The sequence below is a fragment of the Sus scrofa genome, chromosome 8, assembly GCF_000003025.6.
Source record: "Sus scrofa isolate TJ Tabasco breed Duroc chromosome 8, Sscrofa11.1, whole genome shotgun sequence".
Taxonomy (NCBI): domain Eukaryota; kingdom Metazoa; phylum Chordata; class Mammalia; order Artiodactyla; family Suidae; genus Sus; species Sus scrofa.
The window spans coordinates 20,157,835-20,173,898 of NC_010450.4; the positions used below are offsets into that span (position 1 = coordinate 20,157,835).

At 44.4% G+C, this 16,064-nt stretch overlaps 1 protein-coding gene across 6 annotated transcripts in view; it reads left to right on the top strand.

Moving 5' to 3' along the window:
- The window catches only part of RBPJ (recombination signal binding protein for immunoglobulin kappa J region), a 233,712-nt gene extending 224,800 nt beyond the window's left edge, over nucleotides 1-8,912 (top strand). For 5 of the 6 annotated variants that reach the window (XM_005666567.3, XM_003356884.5, XM_005666569.3 and 2 more), the window contains 4 exons: nucleotides 2,404-2,544; nucleotides 3,731-3,886; nucleotides 4,278-4,381; nucleotides 4,539-8,912. In XM_005666567.3, the coding sequence (XP_005666624.1) occupies nucleotides 2,404-2,544; nucleotides 3,731-3,886; nucleotides 4,278-4,381; nucleotides 4,539-4,854 (717 nt within the window). In that variant the 3' untranslated portion in view covers nucleotides 4,855-8,912. The remainder of the gene's footprint in view (nucleotides 1-2,403; nucleotides 2,545-3,730; nucleotides 3,887-4,277; nucleotides 4,382-4,538) is intronic. The other variant, XM_005666568.3, reaches the window with a different exon arrangement.

Consider the following 16,064-nt stretch of genomic DNA (forward strand, 5'->3'; position numbering starts at 1 on the left):
TCATCTGTGGACAGTAGGAGGCCCCTGGAGGGTTTTAAATAGGGAATGATGGCTGGTTTATGTTTGGAAAAGTAAGTCTGGCTGCTCTGTGGACGAGAGAGCGTCGGGGTATAGTGATGGGAGCAGAGAGAGAGGCGCTGGGGCCTTTGTCGTGATTCAGGTGGAGTTGAGGATGGCCTGTTAGACCAGGAGTGTCCTGGTAAGGTCATGAGAGCTGATTGATTTGTTTGACAGTAGACCTAACAGAATCTGTTGACAGATTCTCTTTTGTAAGAGAAAGCAGGGAGTCAAGGATAACGGCACGATTTTTAGGATTGAGTGAACGTGGAATCATTTATTGAGCCGTGAGTCGAGGGAGGATCATGTTTAGGAAGAAATAAAAAGTTCTGTTTCTGATTAAGATTGAGATGCATTGATAGACGTTTCAGGTGGAACTGTTGAATAGGTAGTTAAATACACGAGTTGGGAGCCTGAGAAAGCGCTGGAGATATAAACTTATGAGTTGCCAACCTCTAACTGGCATACAGTATAGCATAGGAGCGAGGAGAAGAGCCCCAGGGCTTCGGTCGGGAGCACAGAAGGCCAGTTAGAGCCGGGTCTCCCTGCAGCAGGAGTGTGTGGGGCACATGCTGCAGAGAAAGCTGACGAACGAATGAGGACAGAGACGTGCCCATGGGATTCGTCTGTCTTGAAGTCCTTAGTGGCCTCATCGAGGATAATTGTAGTGGAAACTTGAGACAGAAGGCTAGAGAGATCTCAGGAGATGGGAGGGTGAGGAAGAGGAGTTTTGCTGTAAGGGATGCTGAGCGGCAGGGCAGGACTTGCAGTCAGTCTCTGATTTTAGGTGAGACGTAGTTCGGACATGGTTATGTGCTGTTGGGGTGATCTTCACAGTCAGCAGCACTTAATGGTTACCTTCCATGTGGTAAGTAACATCTACGGTTTGATAGGATTGCCTTTCAGATAACTGAGACTAGTTGGATTATAGTTAGAGTGTGTAATGGAAAGAGTTCAGGCTGGGCAGGCAGCCCAGCCTTGGAATCATATTCTGGTCCTTCAGCTATTAACCAGGTGATTTTGAGGAACTTAACGTGACCTGAGCCTGTTAACTAATCTGCAAAGTCATACCTATTTTAGGTTGTTGTCTTTTAAACATGTAAGTATGATAACGAACTGTACTGACTAGGACACCCATAGTGGCCTTTAGAGATCAATTTCCCTTTACTGTTGGAATATTTGTCATGTATTATTGAAACAGTCACCTCAACTTACTACTAAAAATAGGATTCATAAGTCTAGTAGGAGTAACATCAGCTGGGAATTTACTAGAAGTGCAGAATATCAGGCCCCCACATGTAATCTCTGGGAGCAGAATAGATGTATGATTTGTATCAACATTAAAGTTGAAAAGCACTAATCTAGAAAACAGGTGCCTGCCTGCCCTATTGTTTTAGGAATTCATGGAAGAAGGTAACGTTTCCACATTCTTTTTTTTTTCTTTGCTTTTTATGGCCACATGTGGCATATGGAAATTCCTGGGCTAGGGGTTCACATCGGAGCTGTAGCAGCTGGTCTACACCACAGCCACAGCAACACCGGCTCTACACCACAATGTAGTGTGATCTACACCACAGCTCACGGCAACACCAGATTCCTAACCCACTGAGTGTGGCCAGGAATTGAACCCATATCCACATGGAGTTGGGTTTGTACCCTGCTGAGCCACAATGGGGACTTCTTACATTCTTTTTTTTTTTGTCTTTTTGCCATTTCGTGGACCACTCTCCCGGCACATGGAGGTTCCCAGGCTAGGGGTCAAATCGGAGCTGTAGCCTCCGGCCTAGGCCAGAGCCACAACAACTCGGGATCTGAGCCACGTCCACAACCTACACCACATGGTTCCTAGTCAGATTCGTTAACCACTGCACCACAACGGGAACTCCACTTCTTACATTCTTAACATGACTGGTATCCAAAGGTATTTTTATTTATTTATTTTAATTAATTAGTCAATTAATTTTTATGGTCACACCCACAGCATACGGAAGTTCCCAGCCAGGGGTTGACTCAGAGCCTAGCAATGATCTATATCATAGCTGCAGCAGCACCAGATCCTTAACCCACTGCGCCAGGCAGGGGATCAAACCTGCACCTCCTCAACCACCTGAGCCACTGCAGTGAGATTCTTAACCCACTGCACGTAAGTGGGAACTCCTATTTTTTTTTTAAAAAAACCTTTCTTCTTGGTTTATTGTTTAGAGATGCTTTTGTGTATGTAGGTTCTTGACAGATAATTGTGGTATACTACTATATAATACATTCTTTTTGTGAACTTTTTGACAGTGTACAAAATGAAAACTCTCCATATGTGATGACTTTTCTTTCTTAATTGTTAAATTATAGATAATCAGGAAGGTTGATAAGCAGACCGCATTATTGGATGCAGATGATCCTGTGTCACAGCTCCATAAATGTGCATTTTACCTTAAAGATACAGAAAGAATGTACTTGTGCCTTTCTCAAGAAAGAATAATCCAGTTTCAGGTATGCTTTTAAATGACTGGTGAAATCTAAACTGTGCAAACTATTAGGTTAGCAGTGTACACAGAAACATGAAACGCTCGTTTAATGTTTTTGGTTTTGTTTTTTTGGCCATGTTGGTGGTATGTGGAAATTCCCGGGCCAGGGATGAGACCCACATCACAGCAGTGACCCAAGCAGCTGCAGTGACAATGTCAGATCCTTAACCTGCTGCACCACAAGAGAACTCCTCGTTTAGTGTTAATTGTATCCTAATGCAGAGGCTGGGTTCAGATGTTTACCTCAAGTTCAACAGTCCTTAGCCCACGTGTTCCTCAGACATGGCAGTCATCCTACCTCAAGGGAAAATGTTCTCAGAGAAACAGTTAACAACTGTCTAGTTCTGGGGAAACAAAAAAGCCCCTCAGATTATCCAAAAGTAGATTTGGGGTGTTTAGTGAAAGCCCTGAAATTCTGTGCGGACAGCATTGTGTATGGATGCACGTATGTTGTGGGGGAGGGTTCATGATGATCACGGATTCACAGGGCTCTTCTAAGATGGTAATGACGACATTTCAGAAGCTAACTTTTCACTGTGTTTACTAACTCTGTTTACTTAGAAGGCTTTCATGGGACATTTATAACATGAACAGATGATTGAGTAGAATAGTTTTACTCATTTGTTAACATCTGGAGACTTTTTCCGTGGAGATAGCCACACACTGCCCGTCTCCTCAGCCCAGCACTGATGTCTGCCACTAGGTGTAGTCAGGGTAGGGGTAGGGGATTGTCGGTTCACATCTTGGTGCCTTTCTACTGAAAGCAGTAAATTTCTGGCTGTTGTGTACGCAGGAAGGGGCTCCTGTTCTCACTCTCTCATTCTGAGAGATCCCCAAAGAGTTTTAAACACAATTACTGATCTTTTATTAAAGAAATTATACAGGTACTAGTGTACTCTTAAATGGGTATTCTGAAAAGTACTACTATTTTTAGTATATCACTGAAGTATTTTGTATTCCAATAAAAATTGCTATGTGTGAGGTTTTTGTATTAATACTCTGTGTGGGGATTGGCAAAGCATTGTGCTTAGGAAGTTTATAAATTTGTACTGAATTCATGTTAGTGCCAGTCTATGACTGTTACTTTGTTAAAATTGTCTTTTATTGTAACATATATAAAACTCAACTTCTAAACACTCTTTTTTCATAAGGCCACTCCATGCCCAAAAGAACCAAATAAAGAGATGATAAATGATGGAGCTTCCTGGACAATCATTAGTACGGATAAGGCAGAGTATACATTTTACGAGGGGATGGGCCCTGTCCTTGCCCCAGTCACACCTGTGCCTGTCGTAGAAAGTCTTCAGGTGAGACCACTTAGAAGTTGACTTTTTGCTCTTTGCAGCTGTTCTCAGCTATGATGTGGCATGATTTTATTTCACAATAAATTTGATTTTTCTCCAAATCTAGTGATTTGGAGATTTTATTACACATCATTTGTTGATTAAAGACAAATGAAAATAAGAAGAGCATAATTTTATGGAAGACAATTCAAGTTTAAATTAACATGTGCATTATCTTGAGATATTTTTAGTTTGTCTTTATAATATGTGGTTTAAAAGAAGCATTTTAATTATCTTTTTTTTTTTTTTTTTTTTTTTTTTGGGCACATGACTGTCGAATGAGAAACTCATTTGTGTACCTTAATGAAAAATGGAAAATTTTCTCAATGTTGTTCTAATTTTCTATGAATTGCAGTTAAATGGCGGTGGAGACGTGGCAATGCTTGAACTTACAGGACAGAATTTCACTCCAAATTTACGAGTGTGGTTTGGGGATGTAGAAGCTGAAACTATGTACAGGTACTTGATACAGCTTTTTACATCATGCAGAATTTCTGTCGGGGGTGGGTACATGAGACTCTTTGCTGATACTGATTGTCCTATAGTAAGCATCCCTGTTTTAAGTTTTATTTCTAAAATTTGCCTGGCCCTTAAGGGATTTCTGTTTCTTCCTCAGATGTGGAGAGAGTATGCTCTGTGTCGTCCCAGACATTTCTGCATTCCGAGAAGGTTGGAGATGGGTCCGGCAGCCAGTCCAGGTTCCAGTAACTTTGGTCCGTAATGATGGAATCATTTATTCCACCAGCCTTACCTTTACCTACACGCCAGAACCAGGGCCACGGCCACATTGCAGTGCGGCGGGAGCAATCCTTCGAGCCAATTCAAGCCAAGTGCCCCCTAATGAATCGAACACAAACAGCGAGGGAAGTTACACAAATGTCAGCACAAATTCAACCAGTGTCACATCATCGACAGCAACAGTCGTGTCCTAACTACCGTCTTTTTGCTAGGACTCACACTGACTCGAGTGCGGCAAAATGTTGACAAAAAAAAAAAAAGAAAGGAAAAAAAATGAACAATCTTTTGTGGTTTCTTGGGAAAACTTTTCATACCAGGTGATACGATTCAAAAACCCCCTTACCTGCAAGTGCTGATATGAAGTGCAGAAGCCACAGTCAAACAAAACAAACACATCAAAATGAAAAAACTTTCGGAAATTGATTTTTTTAGCTGTTATTTTTGTTTGGTTGGTTTTTGCTTGGTTTTGTTTAAATGGGCAAGAAATAGACATGTGGCTGGAGTAAAACCTAATCAAACTAGAAGACAAAAATCTAACATAGTTTTTATGGACCAAGGAACTTGTATAAGCTTTAGCAAAAGGTACATTTTCACCATACCTTTTTTATATCACAGTATATAGTACACCTTTGTTACCAAATAGGTGGTTCTCCTCCCCACCCCCTTTGAGCTTTTGCTCCCAAGTCCATTCAGGTTCCAGGCCTGGCCATGCTTGTTTAATCTAACCACCACCATACTCTTCCAGGTCTTTTTGGTCTAAGGCTGGAACTGTTCTTTTTATTTTATTATTTTTTTTAAAGCTGAAGTCTTGTGACTTTTAATGAGTCGAAATTGTTTTGATTTCAGCAAGTCAAATCTTGTAAAGGTCTGCGTATTTTTTTTAAGATTATATGAAGTCTGTGCAAAAGCTTTAAAAAAAAAATGCCTCTGCCTTGCCTGCAATACATGCAACGTATGTTAACTTAGCCTCTCTTCTCAGACACCAGTTGATAGTTATTTCTGTGTGTTCCTTTTTTTTAAACAATGTATTTATAGTGGTAATCCAAGAGGTTCTACTCTGTACCTGGAATCCTGTGGGGCCGTTTCGTTGCTAAGGAGTTAATGGCATGGAACATGGTGGGTTTGCAGTGTTCCTCCCGTTTCGGTGCAGAAATCTGTCCGTGCATTCCAGGATTTGTTCAGGTCCCCACCATCACCACCCCCACCCCCGAATCTTGTACATAACTTGTATTATGTGTAAGTTAAACATTTTATTTTGAACTTGGAATGTTTCCCATGACTTCATTTAGCAGGGTGTTCTCCGTTGTTGACATGTGACAAGAAAATATCATGAGAAATATTTGCTACCTATTGGTGGATGGTGCCCAGTTGGTAGATGGTGCCCTTATTGTACAATGAGGAAAATCTCAGCAAAAGCATGTTTCTATTTACTTTCTTTCGTTCTTTCTTTTTTTTTTTTTTTTTGTAGCCTAGGCCAAACCATTGTAACCTTAAAACAAGATGCTTTTTACTAGGTGACCAACTAAAAGAGCTGAAAGACAGTACTTTAGGAACAGTTAGTTGTAAGGTTATAAATATGCAAACGTAATTTATCTTTCCATTTCTCTCCCGGCCTTTTTTTTTTTTTTTTTTTTTTTAAAATCTTCTCTTCCTTCCCCAGTACTGAGTGTCTTCACAGATGTCTCTCCTGCTCAGAGAGAATTTCTCCTCCATTTAGTTAAGAGTTGATTCCGTTTAGGGTTGTGTGCTGGCAGTGCGTGCTGGGCTCACTGGTTTTACACCGCTTCCGTTCCTGCACTTTGGTCATGTCTTTGTTCGGTTCTTAGAAATCGCAGCTCCCATTGAGCTGCATGTGGTCCAGGCACTGTGTGTGTGACGTTACAGGACGTGGTCTGGTCATAACAATCATCTTTCCTAGAGTAAAAACTACCTCTAGATTGTGGTAAGCTTTTACTGTCCCATAAAAAGGAGCCACAAGTACCTTAAGAATGCAAAACTGTAACTTCCTACAGCGTTTCCATACAGAAATTGTCTTTCTGGTGTCTTGGGCTATTTTGAAAAGTTTTCATTGGTAGACTTTTAAAACCATCATTGTTAGTAGCTTTTTTATCCCCCCAGCTTTGATATCTTCATCACTTGTTGTTTTGCTCCGACTATGCCATTGTAAATACAATTCCTAACATCTTTAAATCGCGTTTTCCTCAGTTTTCAAGGGGAAAGTCATTTGTAAAACACGTTGTGGTTTTCTCTTTCCTGCAAGCCTTTTTAATTACTCACAGGCTGCGTTATACTATATACAGCCTTTCTCTCTTCAAGTCTGCTCCAGTCACTGGCTTCTCTTGTAAGCTAATCCTGCCTCACACTTTAAATCTGTTTCAGTGACCAAGGGCAGAATTCATTGTGGCCTTATCTTCCTTTGTTTTAACTGTTTACTGGCTTTTTCTTGCAAATTTGCTTATTTCTGAGTAGTATTTATTCTTTCCTCTTTTGAGTCTAGACGTAGTCTTTACACAGTGCTAAAAAGAGAGGGCAGAGATGTTTTCAGTGCTTTACTTTGAATGGGCCACAAGCTTCCTCCACTTCCCAAGTTTGGTATTTAGTTATGAAATTATATTAAATTAACTGATAATGGATGAGATGCTTTTGAAAAACAAGCTATTCCTTACCCAGCATTGCAACTCAAAATAACTTTTCGAGTATATGGCTTTATTAAAATGAACCTTGGCTTTTTTTTTTTTTTTTTTACTGTTTAATTGTATCTAATTTTGGTTCTTTGTTTATTTCAATAAGATAATTGAAATATTAGACTGTAAACCCTTTTCTTTTTTTTTTTTTTTTTTTGAAAAGTCTAAGAATGTACTTATACAGGCATTTCCCCCCACTACTTTATGCCATTCTTCATACCACAAACTAAAGACTGAAATGATTTGTCTGTTGTGGCTTATTGTTTATCAGTAGTTCTTTTGTCAGCTGCTTAAAAAAAAAGTTTGTGAATGGTTTTCTGTGTAATTACAGGATCCTTGTCCTCTGGTTATAGTAGAACGTAGCCCCTCCCCCAAAAGGTGGCATTATTAGAGATGCTGGCCATTTACCCTCATAAAGACTCAGAACGGTAACCACTTCAGTTAAAGTATAGTAGTTTTTTGTTTTTTAAAGTTCTGTTTTAGAAGTGTATCCTATAGAGGCTCATGATTTCTATGCAGTTTCTACAAATGCACATAGAAGCCGAGTCTGTTGTCCAGTATGTTTTTATTAGTTCCATCGAATTGATCACATAGATTGGGAAGGCAAGCTAAAAGCTTTAAACGTAAAATGCCCTTTTTATTTTGAATGGTTTCAGAGTTGAACACTAGTAGAATATTTAACCTGCTGCTGACTTTTCTTAAACTGTGGCAACTAAAGGCATCCTCATATACGTATTAATTAGTGAAATATTTGTCACTCTTACTGCACAGACTTGTTTGCAGTTATAAACTGGTTAGGGTCATTTTGTTGTTTTTAATGAAACTAGTACCATCTGTGCCCTCACAGGAAATTTCCAACACAGTTTTTAAGAACTAAACTAACCAGTCATGTTTAATCCGATAATCCACCCTGGAGGGGTGGGGGGCGGGGGTGGTGGTGGTGGTTCCTTTTTGAAACAAAAATGTCATTCAATTATTAACCAAATTACTTACTTTTGATTTCAAAAGCAGCTGTGTTTTTGATGAGTACTGAACAAATGTGTGTAATTTTCTGTGCCAGACTTTTTTGACTTTGTTTTCAAGCACTGTAATGTGGGATGGATGATTAGAAACAATAATATATTAGGGTTTCTATTTAACCCTTTCAGGACTGAACTGTATCTCCTTTTATTAATTTTTCCCTGTGTCGTGATAAATGTTTGCCAGCATTCAGTACTGTGTTGGTCCAGATGTAGGTTTATATGCTCATTTTTAGCTTATTTCTTGTACCTTGCAGCATGCTCTACGCATTCAGTCCTTAAGGGGTTTATTTTACAAACTGTGCGCCTGTAAGGTTTATTAGCAATAAGATAGAAAATTGAGCAAGTTTATACCATAATTTTGTAGAAAAAAGAATCTGCTCAGTTCCATATTTCATCCATGAGAAACCTGCAATACGAGCAGTTTCAAGAAATAAATAAAAAGGAAATGTAAACCATTGTAAAAGTCTTCTGTTGGATGTGCCTGATGCATGTATTATCGTCTTTGATTTCAGAATACTTCATAAAGATGAAATTAAATTCCATGTTACAGTTTGTGTATTTACAGTCGTACCTTGCTATCTCACCTACATCACATCACAGTGATAGCTGTGCTGATTTTTTGTAAATGTTTTAAATGACGTAGTGCTTTAAAAAGAGAAAGGTTCTCTGGGAAGTGGGTTCATCCTTGCATATGAGGGAAATGAGCATTGCCTCTCAACGGACAGCTCCCAATTCAGGACCATTTCGAGCTAATCGCCACACAAGCGGAGAGCGTTGTTGAATGACAGCTTGCTTTTCCAGTAGAAGGTGGTCATCTGGTCAGATGTATAAAGGAATGTGGAATATTGTTTATGCTTTCTGACGGGGGGCTCCTCATTGGCGAGAAAACATGTTTTAATAGGAAACAGGAAGTCAAGGGGGGAAGTAGTTTCAGAGCAAGTTCGTTTGTCTGACCTCCCCCAGAAGAAAAAGTATAAGAAAAGAGTAACCGGGATTTGCTAAAGACATCTTCCTCTAAAAATAGTGGTTGTTAAATAAATATAAAACCATTTAGTTGGAATTTGGATGGTGAAGCTTTTAATGGCTAAGATTAGTAATGGTTTCTTGATTTAGAGTTTAGAAGGAAATAAAATGTCCATATCCCTTGCTGTAAATAGGACATGATCACTTTCTAAGCAATCTATTGAAAGATCCATTAAGTGTATGCATGTGTATGTATCTTTTGTCCTTGAACCCCTGGATGGTTGCCAGTTAAAAAGATGCAGAGGGCAAACCACATCGAGTTCTAGTGGTGAGTGATCACAGAAGCAAGTCCCCTCCTCAGACAAACAGATAGAGGAAGATGCACTAGCAGCCCCACCCCCAGTTTAGTGCCAGACGACAGTGAGGGCAGCAGGTTATGTTGGCATATGTAAAGCACAAATGAGGTGATTCATCTTGACCTACCAGTTAGACCCCAAAGCATAAAGCTGGGAGAGAAATGTGGACCACAGCCCCTGTAGGACCTACGAGGCAGGACAGTTACACACGATTCTGTGTGTTAAGGATACGGTCATTTGTGTGCCTGGCACACGGATGTTGAGTAAGTAGTTTAGTTTAAGGTGTTGTGCACGCATGTAAGAAATCGTGACTCATCTTGGTTTATAGAAAAGGCAGGTAAATATTCTCTAAACAGGAAAGGGGAAAGGTTTTAACTCTTAACAAGAAACATTCGTGCCGGACACAAATAGGTTGCTTTATAACTGTTGGACTTATAGAATGTTTTGCTTTGGGAAAGTGGCACTTTAAAATGTGGAACTCTGTGAAAAAAATGTCAAAGGTAAGTATGAAGTCTGGGTGTGTATCCAGTTCTTTCTGGCGCTGGTGTTGCAAGAGGAGTGGGCGGGCTGACAGAGGGCGAGGAGCTGGTTAGTAACCCTGGATACGCACAGTCCAGGCTGGTCACCTTGGGTAATGGGACCGTGGGAGCACTCGGAATGGATTGTTACCTGTTTTTTGTTTTTGTTTTCATTTTCCCCTGGCTGCATCCAAGGCCTAGGGGAGTTCCCAGGCCTGGGATCAAATCTGAGCCGCAGCTGTCACCTCCACCACAGCTGTGGCCGTACTGAATCCTTAACCCACTGTGCCACAGTGGGAACTCCATGTGGTTTAGTATAAATTTAACAGGTTCCAGGGCCCAGTTTATAGTGTCCAACCATGGCTGTTAGGGAGCTGTTCTCTGCACCTCATGTCTTTGCTTACGGAGGGACCTTCCATTAGTATTTGGTAAGATTCCTGGCCTCTGCCCTTTGCTGAGTATTAATAACTTTGCCGAGTTAATAATTTAACTCGATTTCAGCCAGGAATTGCAAAGACAGTAATAAAATCCTGCTTCATGGGGTTCTCTACGGGAGAGAGGCAGAAATAAATGCAAATGTACATGCATGTGTACGTATTAAAGGGCGCCTACTGAAATCATCACCATCTAGAGCCCAGAGGGGATGGGATCTGAGCATCAAAAGACAGCATCCAGGAGCATGTGTGGGTGAGAACTACTACTGTGTCCTAGGGTACTGAGTAGGTAACACTCAGTATGAAAATCTCTTGCCTTTAGTGAGCACGTCATCAGTCATTGCAGTGGGAGCACACATCACAGACAAACAGCTGCCTGAGGAACTTAGGCTCGTCCCTGCGGTCATTCTTGAGATCTCTCAACCACCTTGAGGTAACCCCTGGGGCAGGGTGAGGTGTTGTGAGCTGTGGGTGATGAAGAGATGAGCAGGAGAAAGTTTCTGTCCGCGAAAGCTATTGGCAGGGGGGCTGTAACTGGGATTGCCAAATGCCAAGCGAGGAGGGCTCAACCTAACGTGAGGTCTGCAAATCTTCCAGAGAGCTTCTCAGGGAAGAGCTGGAGGCCAGGGTGGAGGAGCAAGGCTGAGGGAAGGCGGGAGCACCGCAGGGGCCTGGTGCCCACCGCAGTCTCTGCTGGTTTGATTAGCCAGCACCCCGGGGTGCAGCCGGAGGAAAGGAAGAGCCCGTGCTGAGAGAGGTAAGGGGTGGGGGGCAGGTTCCAGGGAAGGAAGGCAAGAGTGAGGGTCACATAGGGTCATTCTGAGATACCCTTTAGACTTGAGGTTGGATAGTAAGCAGTCAGCTCTCCAGATCGGGAGCTCAGGTCTGTGCTGGAGATTCACATTTGGGAGGCAAGCGGGGGGCAGGGGGTGGTGGGGTTCAAAGCCATCAGCCTGATGACTTCACAGGGGAGGAGAAATGATAGAAAAGAGGCCCACGCCCCCTCCCCAAGTCCCACTTTAGATAGTGCTTCTCAAACTCTTGTGCAGGGGGCACCCAGGGGAGGGTGTTAATATGCGTCCGAGTCCATAGGTCCGTAGATGCGGGTCCGGACATCCTGCGCTCCTAACGGTGCTGCCGGTCCACAGACCCCCTTTGAGTAGCTTAGGCCTTGGGTGTGTCCAGACAGAAATGGGAGCGGTCAATGAAAAGAGAAACATGGAGTTCCTGTTGTGGTGCAGCAGAAACGGTCTGACTAGGAACCATGAGGTTGCAGGTTCGATCCCTGGCCTCATTCAGTGGGTTCAGGATCCAACACAAGTCTTACAGGAATGTGATGGGGTTGTTTGTTTGCTCGTTTGTACTTTTCAGGCCACATCCATGGCATATGGAAGTTCCCGGGCTAGGGGGTTGAATTGGAGCCACAGCTGCCGGCCTACACCACAGCCACAGCAACCCTGGATCCAAGCCACATCTGTGACCTACATGGCAACTTGCAGCAAAGTGGGATCCTTAACCCACTGAATGAGGCCACGGATCTAACTTGCGGCCTCATGGATACTATTCAGGTTCATTACCCCTGAGCCACAACCGGAACTCCAGAATGTGATTTGAACACCAGCCAAGCGTGTGGAGAGAGCAAAGGTTTGGGCACATTTACTGGAGTCGGGTTTACCGAGGACAAGCAGAGAAAAGACTTGGCTTTGAGGGCTGGTGTCAGAGCCCAGGGCAACCTGAAGCTTTGCTTTTGTTTTTTTGTTTGTTTCTTTTCTTTCTTTTTTTTTTTTTCTGTCTTTTTAGGGCCGCACCCACTGCACATGGAGGTTCCCAGGGGTCTAATCGGAGCTGTAGCTGCCGGCCTATGCTGCAGCCACAGCAACACCAGATCCAAGCCGAGTCTGCAGCTTACACCGCAGCTCACGGCAACGCCGGATCCTTAACCCACTGAGCAAGGCCAGGGATGGAACCCACAACCTCATGGTTCCTAGTCGGATTCATTAGCCACTGAGCCACGACGGGAACTCCTCCCCCCATTTCTTAAAGACCTCCACTGACTTTGCATTTTGCTCCCAGTAAAATCCACACTCCTCCATGACCTGCCTGGCTACCTCCTGCCCCTTTCTTCCGCCCTCTTCCCAGATCCGCTGTTTTCCAGACATCCTGGCTTCCTCGGCTTTCCTTGATTTCACCAAACGCGCTCTTGCCTCAGGGCCTTTGCACTGGCAGTTCTCTAGGTCTAGGACATTCTTCCTCCGCTGTCTCCAAGATCTGTGCCTCACTCCTATAGGTTCACATCTCTAAACACCTTATGCAAAATGGTATTTCTACCCCCTCACTCTCCGCACCCTTGACCCTCCTTTTAATTCACAGCAGTTATCACTACCTGGCATTTTGTGTATTGTCTGCTTGTCCATTTCTGTCTGCTCCAATGAGCATGAAAGTTCCTCGAGAGCAGGGCCTTTGTTGTGTTCCTTGCTGTGTCCCCAGACCCTAGCAGAGGGTGCCAATGCCTGGCAGAGAGCAGGTGCTCAGTGAATGGTTGCCGAGTGGATGACTAATTGTTCCTGAGTCACACCATTGAACGGGGGGGTCCCGTTTACCTCGACAACCCAGATCCCTGCTGGAACATTGCAGGGACAGAAGTGCCCAGAAGTGACAGGAACTGCTCAAGACCAGAGACACTGTGCAGGGATGAAAACATAAACCTTGAGAGTGAAGGGATTCTTGGAAGCCAAGAAGATGGAATTGTAAAGAAATCAACTTGAGGAGTTCCCACTGTGGCTCAGCGGGTTAAGACTGAATAATATCCATGAGGACCAAGGTTCGGTCTCTGGCCTCAATGGGCTAAGGATCCAGTGTTGCCATGAGCTGTGATGTAGGTCGCAGATGCAGCTCAAATCTGGCGTTGCTGTAGCTGTGGAATAGGCTGGCAGCTGCTAGCCTGGGATCTTTCATTTGCCACAGGTGCAGCCCTGAGAAAAAAAAAGCTGCACAAAATTCAGGATCCCTCCTGCCCCCTTCCCTGCCCCAATAGCAAAGACTACGAAAGTTGAACTGGGAGGAAATTAGGGAAGTTCCCGTCGTGGCACAGCGGAAATGAATCCGACTAGGAACCATGAAGTTGTGGGTTTGATCCCTGGCCTTGCTCAGTGGGCTAAGGATTTGGTGTTGCCATGAGCTGTGGTGTAGGTTGCAGATGGGGCTCGGATCTGGCACTGCTGTGGCTGTGGCGTAGACTGGTGGCTACAGCTCTGATTCGACCCCTAGCCTGGGAACCTCCATATGCCGCGGATGCGGCCCTAAAAGGTCAAAAGACAAACAAAAAAAAAAAGGCATTTTTCTCCATCTCTGCCATATAAGTGGACCCTCTGTTAGAATTTTGACTTCCTGTAAAAGACCCTATGTCTAGAACATTCTTCCTCCTTCCACAGGTGGCTGGAGGGGGGCTCTTTAAATGGAGGGAGGGAATGAACCCTGGAGGGCACTTCTACTCTGCACAGCCCTGAGGGGCTGAGTTAGTGCTGCAATGCAGTCGGAAAGTCAAGGCCATAGATTTCAACCCGGGGGCGGAGAAGGCCCCCCACCAGCAGGAGTCGGACGGAGGCAGCCTGCCTTGAGGCACAAGGTGAGGTCACCCGCAAACCTTTTTCTAAACAACTGCATTGGCTCTTTCACGTCCGGGAGTTTGAAGGTGTCCTGGTCTGCGTGAGATAAGAGGGTCGCCGAGGGTTGGGCAGGTGTGCAGGGTCTCACGGCGGCGGAAGCTTTAGACTAGAAGGGCCGGCATCCGGGTGTTCCCACACTGGGCAAGGACACAAGCAGAAGCAAACAGCGAAAAATAAACAAATTAAAAGGGTTCGAAAGCAAATGTTGACGTTAAACAGAGGACTCCTTTGAACCCAACAGGAGGACATGTGTAACCAAACACGAGCCAGGCTCGGTGGCGCGGGAGTTCCAGGGGATTAGCAATATCCACAGGTCGTTTATATTTGGCGATAACGAAGTTACAGGTTAATGATAAAACTGCATCCCAGCGGGGCCCCATCAGCCGGTCTGGACCAGGGTGCGGGGGTCCCGGGTGGGTGGCAGAGGCACACAGAGCCGCGAGACCACCTGGCTGGCCCCTGCGGCTGCCGAGACTTCGTGCGCCAGGGACTGTGACCGGAAGAGAAACTGCCCCGTCTGAGCCTGGCGCTCGAGGACGCAGCCCGGGGAAAATGAGGTTCAGTCCCCGACCCTGCTGAGCCCTTCCTCTCCGGAAGCCCATTTGGACTGTCCAAAGACGGGGGCCCCGGGGGGGGGGGGCCGGGGGCAGGGAAGACCCAACCTGAACTTGCCTGGAGACGCCGCAGGGGGGACGTGGAAACGCACATTCCAGGGCACAGCGCCTCAGAGGCGGACAGCGAGGGACAGGCCACTGCCATGCTTCGAAGCCCCTCCTGTATTACCAAGGGGTGGAATGAGCCCCTCACCCCTCACCCCTCACCCCTCACCCCGGAGCAATGAAAGCACCGGGCCCTGCAAAAACCTGCAGATGTTCAGAGCAGGTGTCCCCACACTGGAAAGAACCCAAATGCCTCTGGGTTGGTGAGACACTGGACAAGCTGTGGACTATCCATACGTAGTGGGTTGAATGTTGGCCCTCAGAAGTCATACCTGTGTGCTGATCCTTGACTCTGGGAAGGTGATTTTTTTTTTTTTTTTTTTTTTTTGGAAAAAGAGTCTTAACAGATGTCATTAAGGATCTGGAGATGAGGAGTTCCCGTTGTGGCTCAGCAGGTTAAGAACCTGACTAGTCTCAGTGAGGATGCAGGTTCGATCCCTGGCCTCACTCAGTGGGTTAAGGACCTGGCATTGCTGCAAGTTGCCATGTAGGTCACAGATGTGGCTTGGATCCAGGGTTGCTGTGGCTGTGGTGTAGGCTCGTAGCTGCAATTCCTATTTGAACTTCCATATACCACAAGTGCGGCTATAAAAAGAAAAAACAAAACAAAACAAAAAACATCTTGAGATGAGACCATCCTGGATTGTCAAGGTTATCCAGATTACCATGGAGAAGATAAGGGAAGGAACCTCCCAGAAAGCCTGGGGCAGGGGAGTGTACAGGGCTAGCCCCGAAAATTGTGAGAGAATGAATCTCAGTAAATAAATTTGCAAGAAACAAACAAGTTCATGGTACTACCTCATACTATGTAATGCTACTTAGCAGCAAAAAGGAACAAACCATTGACCCGGGCAAAATTGGATTGATCTCACGTGCATGTGCTGAGTGAAAGAAGCCAGACCCCAAAAAGGCTCCGTGCTCTGTGATTCCATCCAACACAGAGAAGCCCCATGTCCACTGAGTGAAAAGCCCAGGCTAGGTCAAGAAATTTTCTTTTCGCTTAAGCCAGAAAGTTTCTGCCTCTTGCAGCAGGTGGTCCCAAC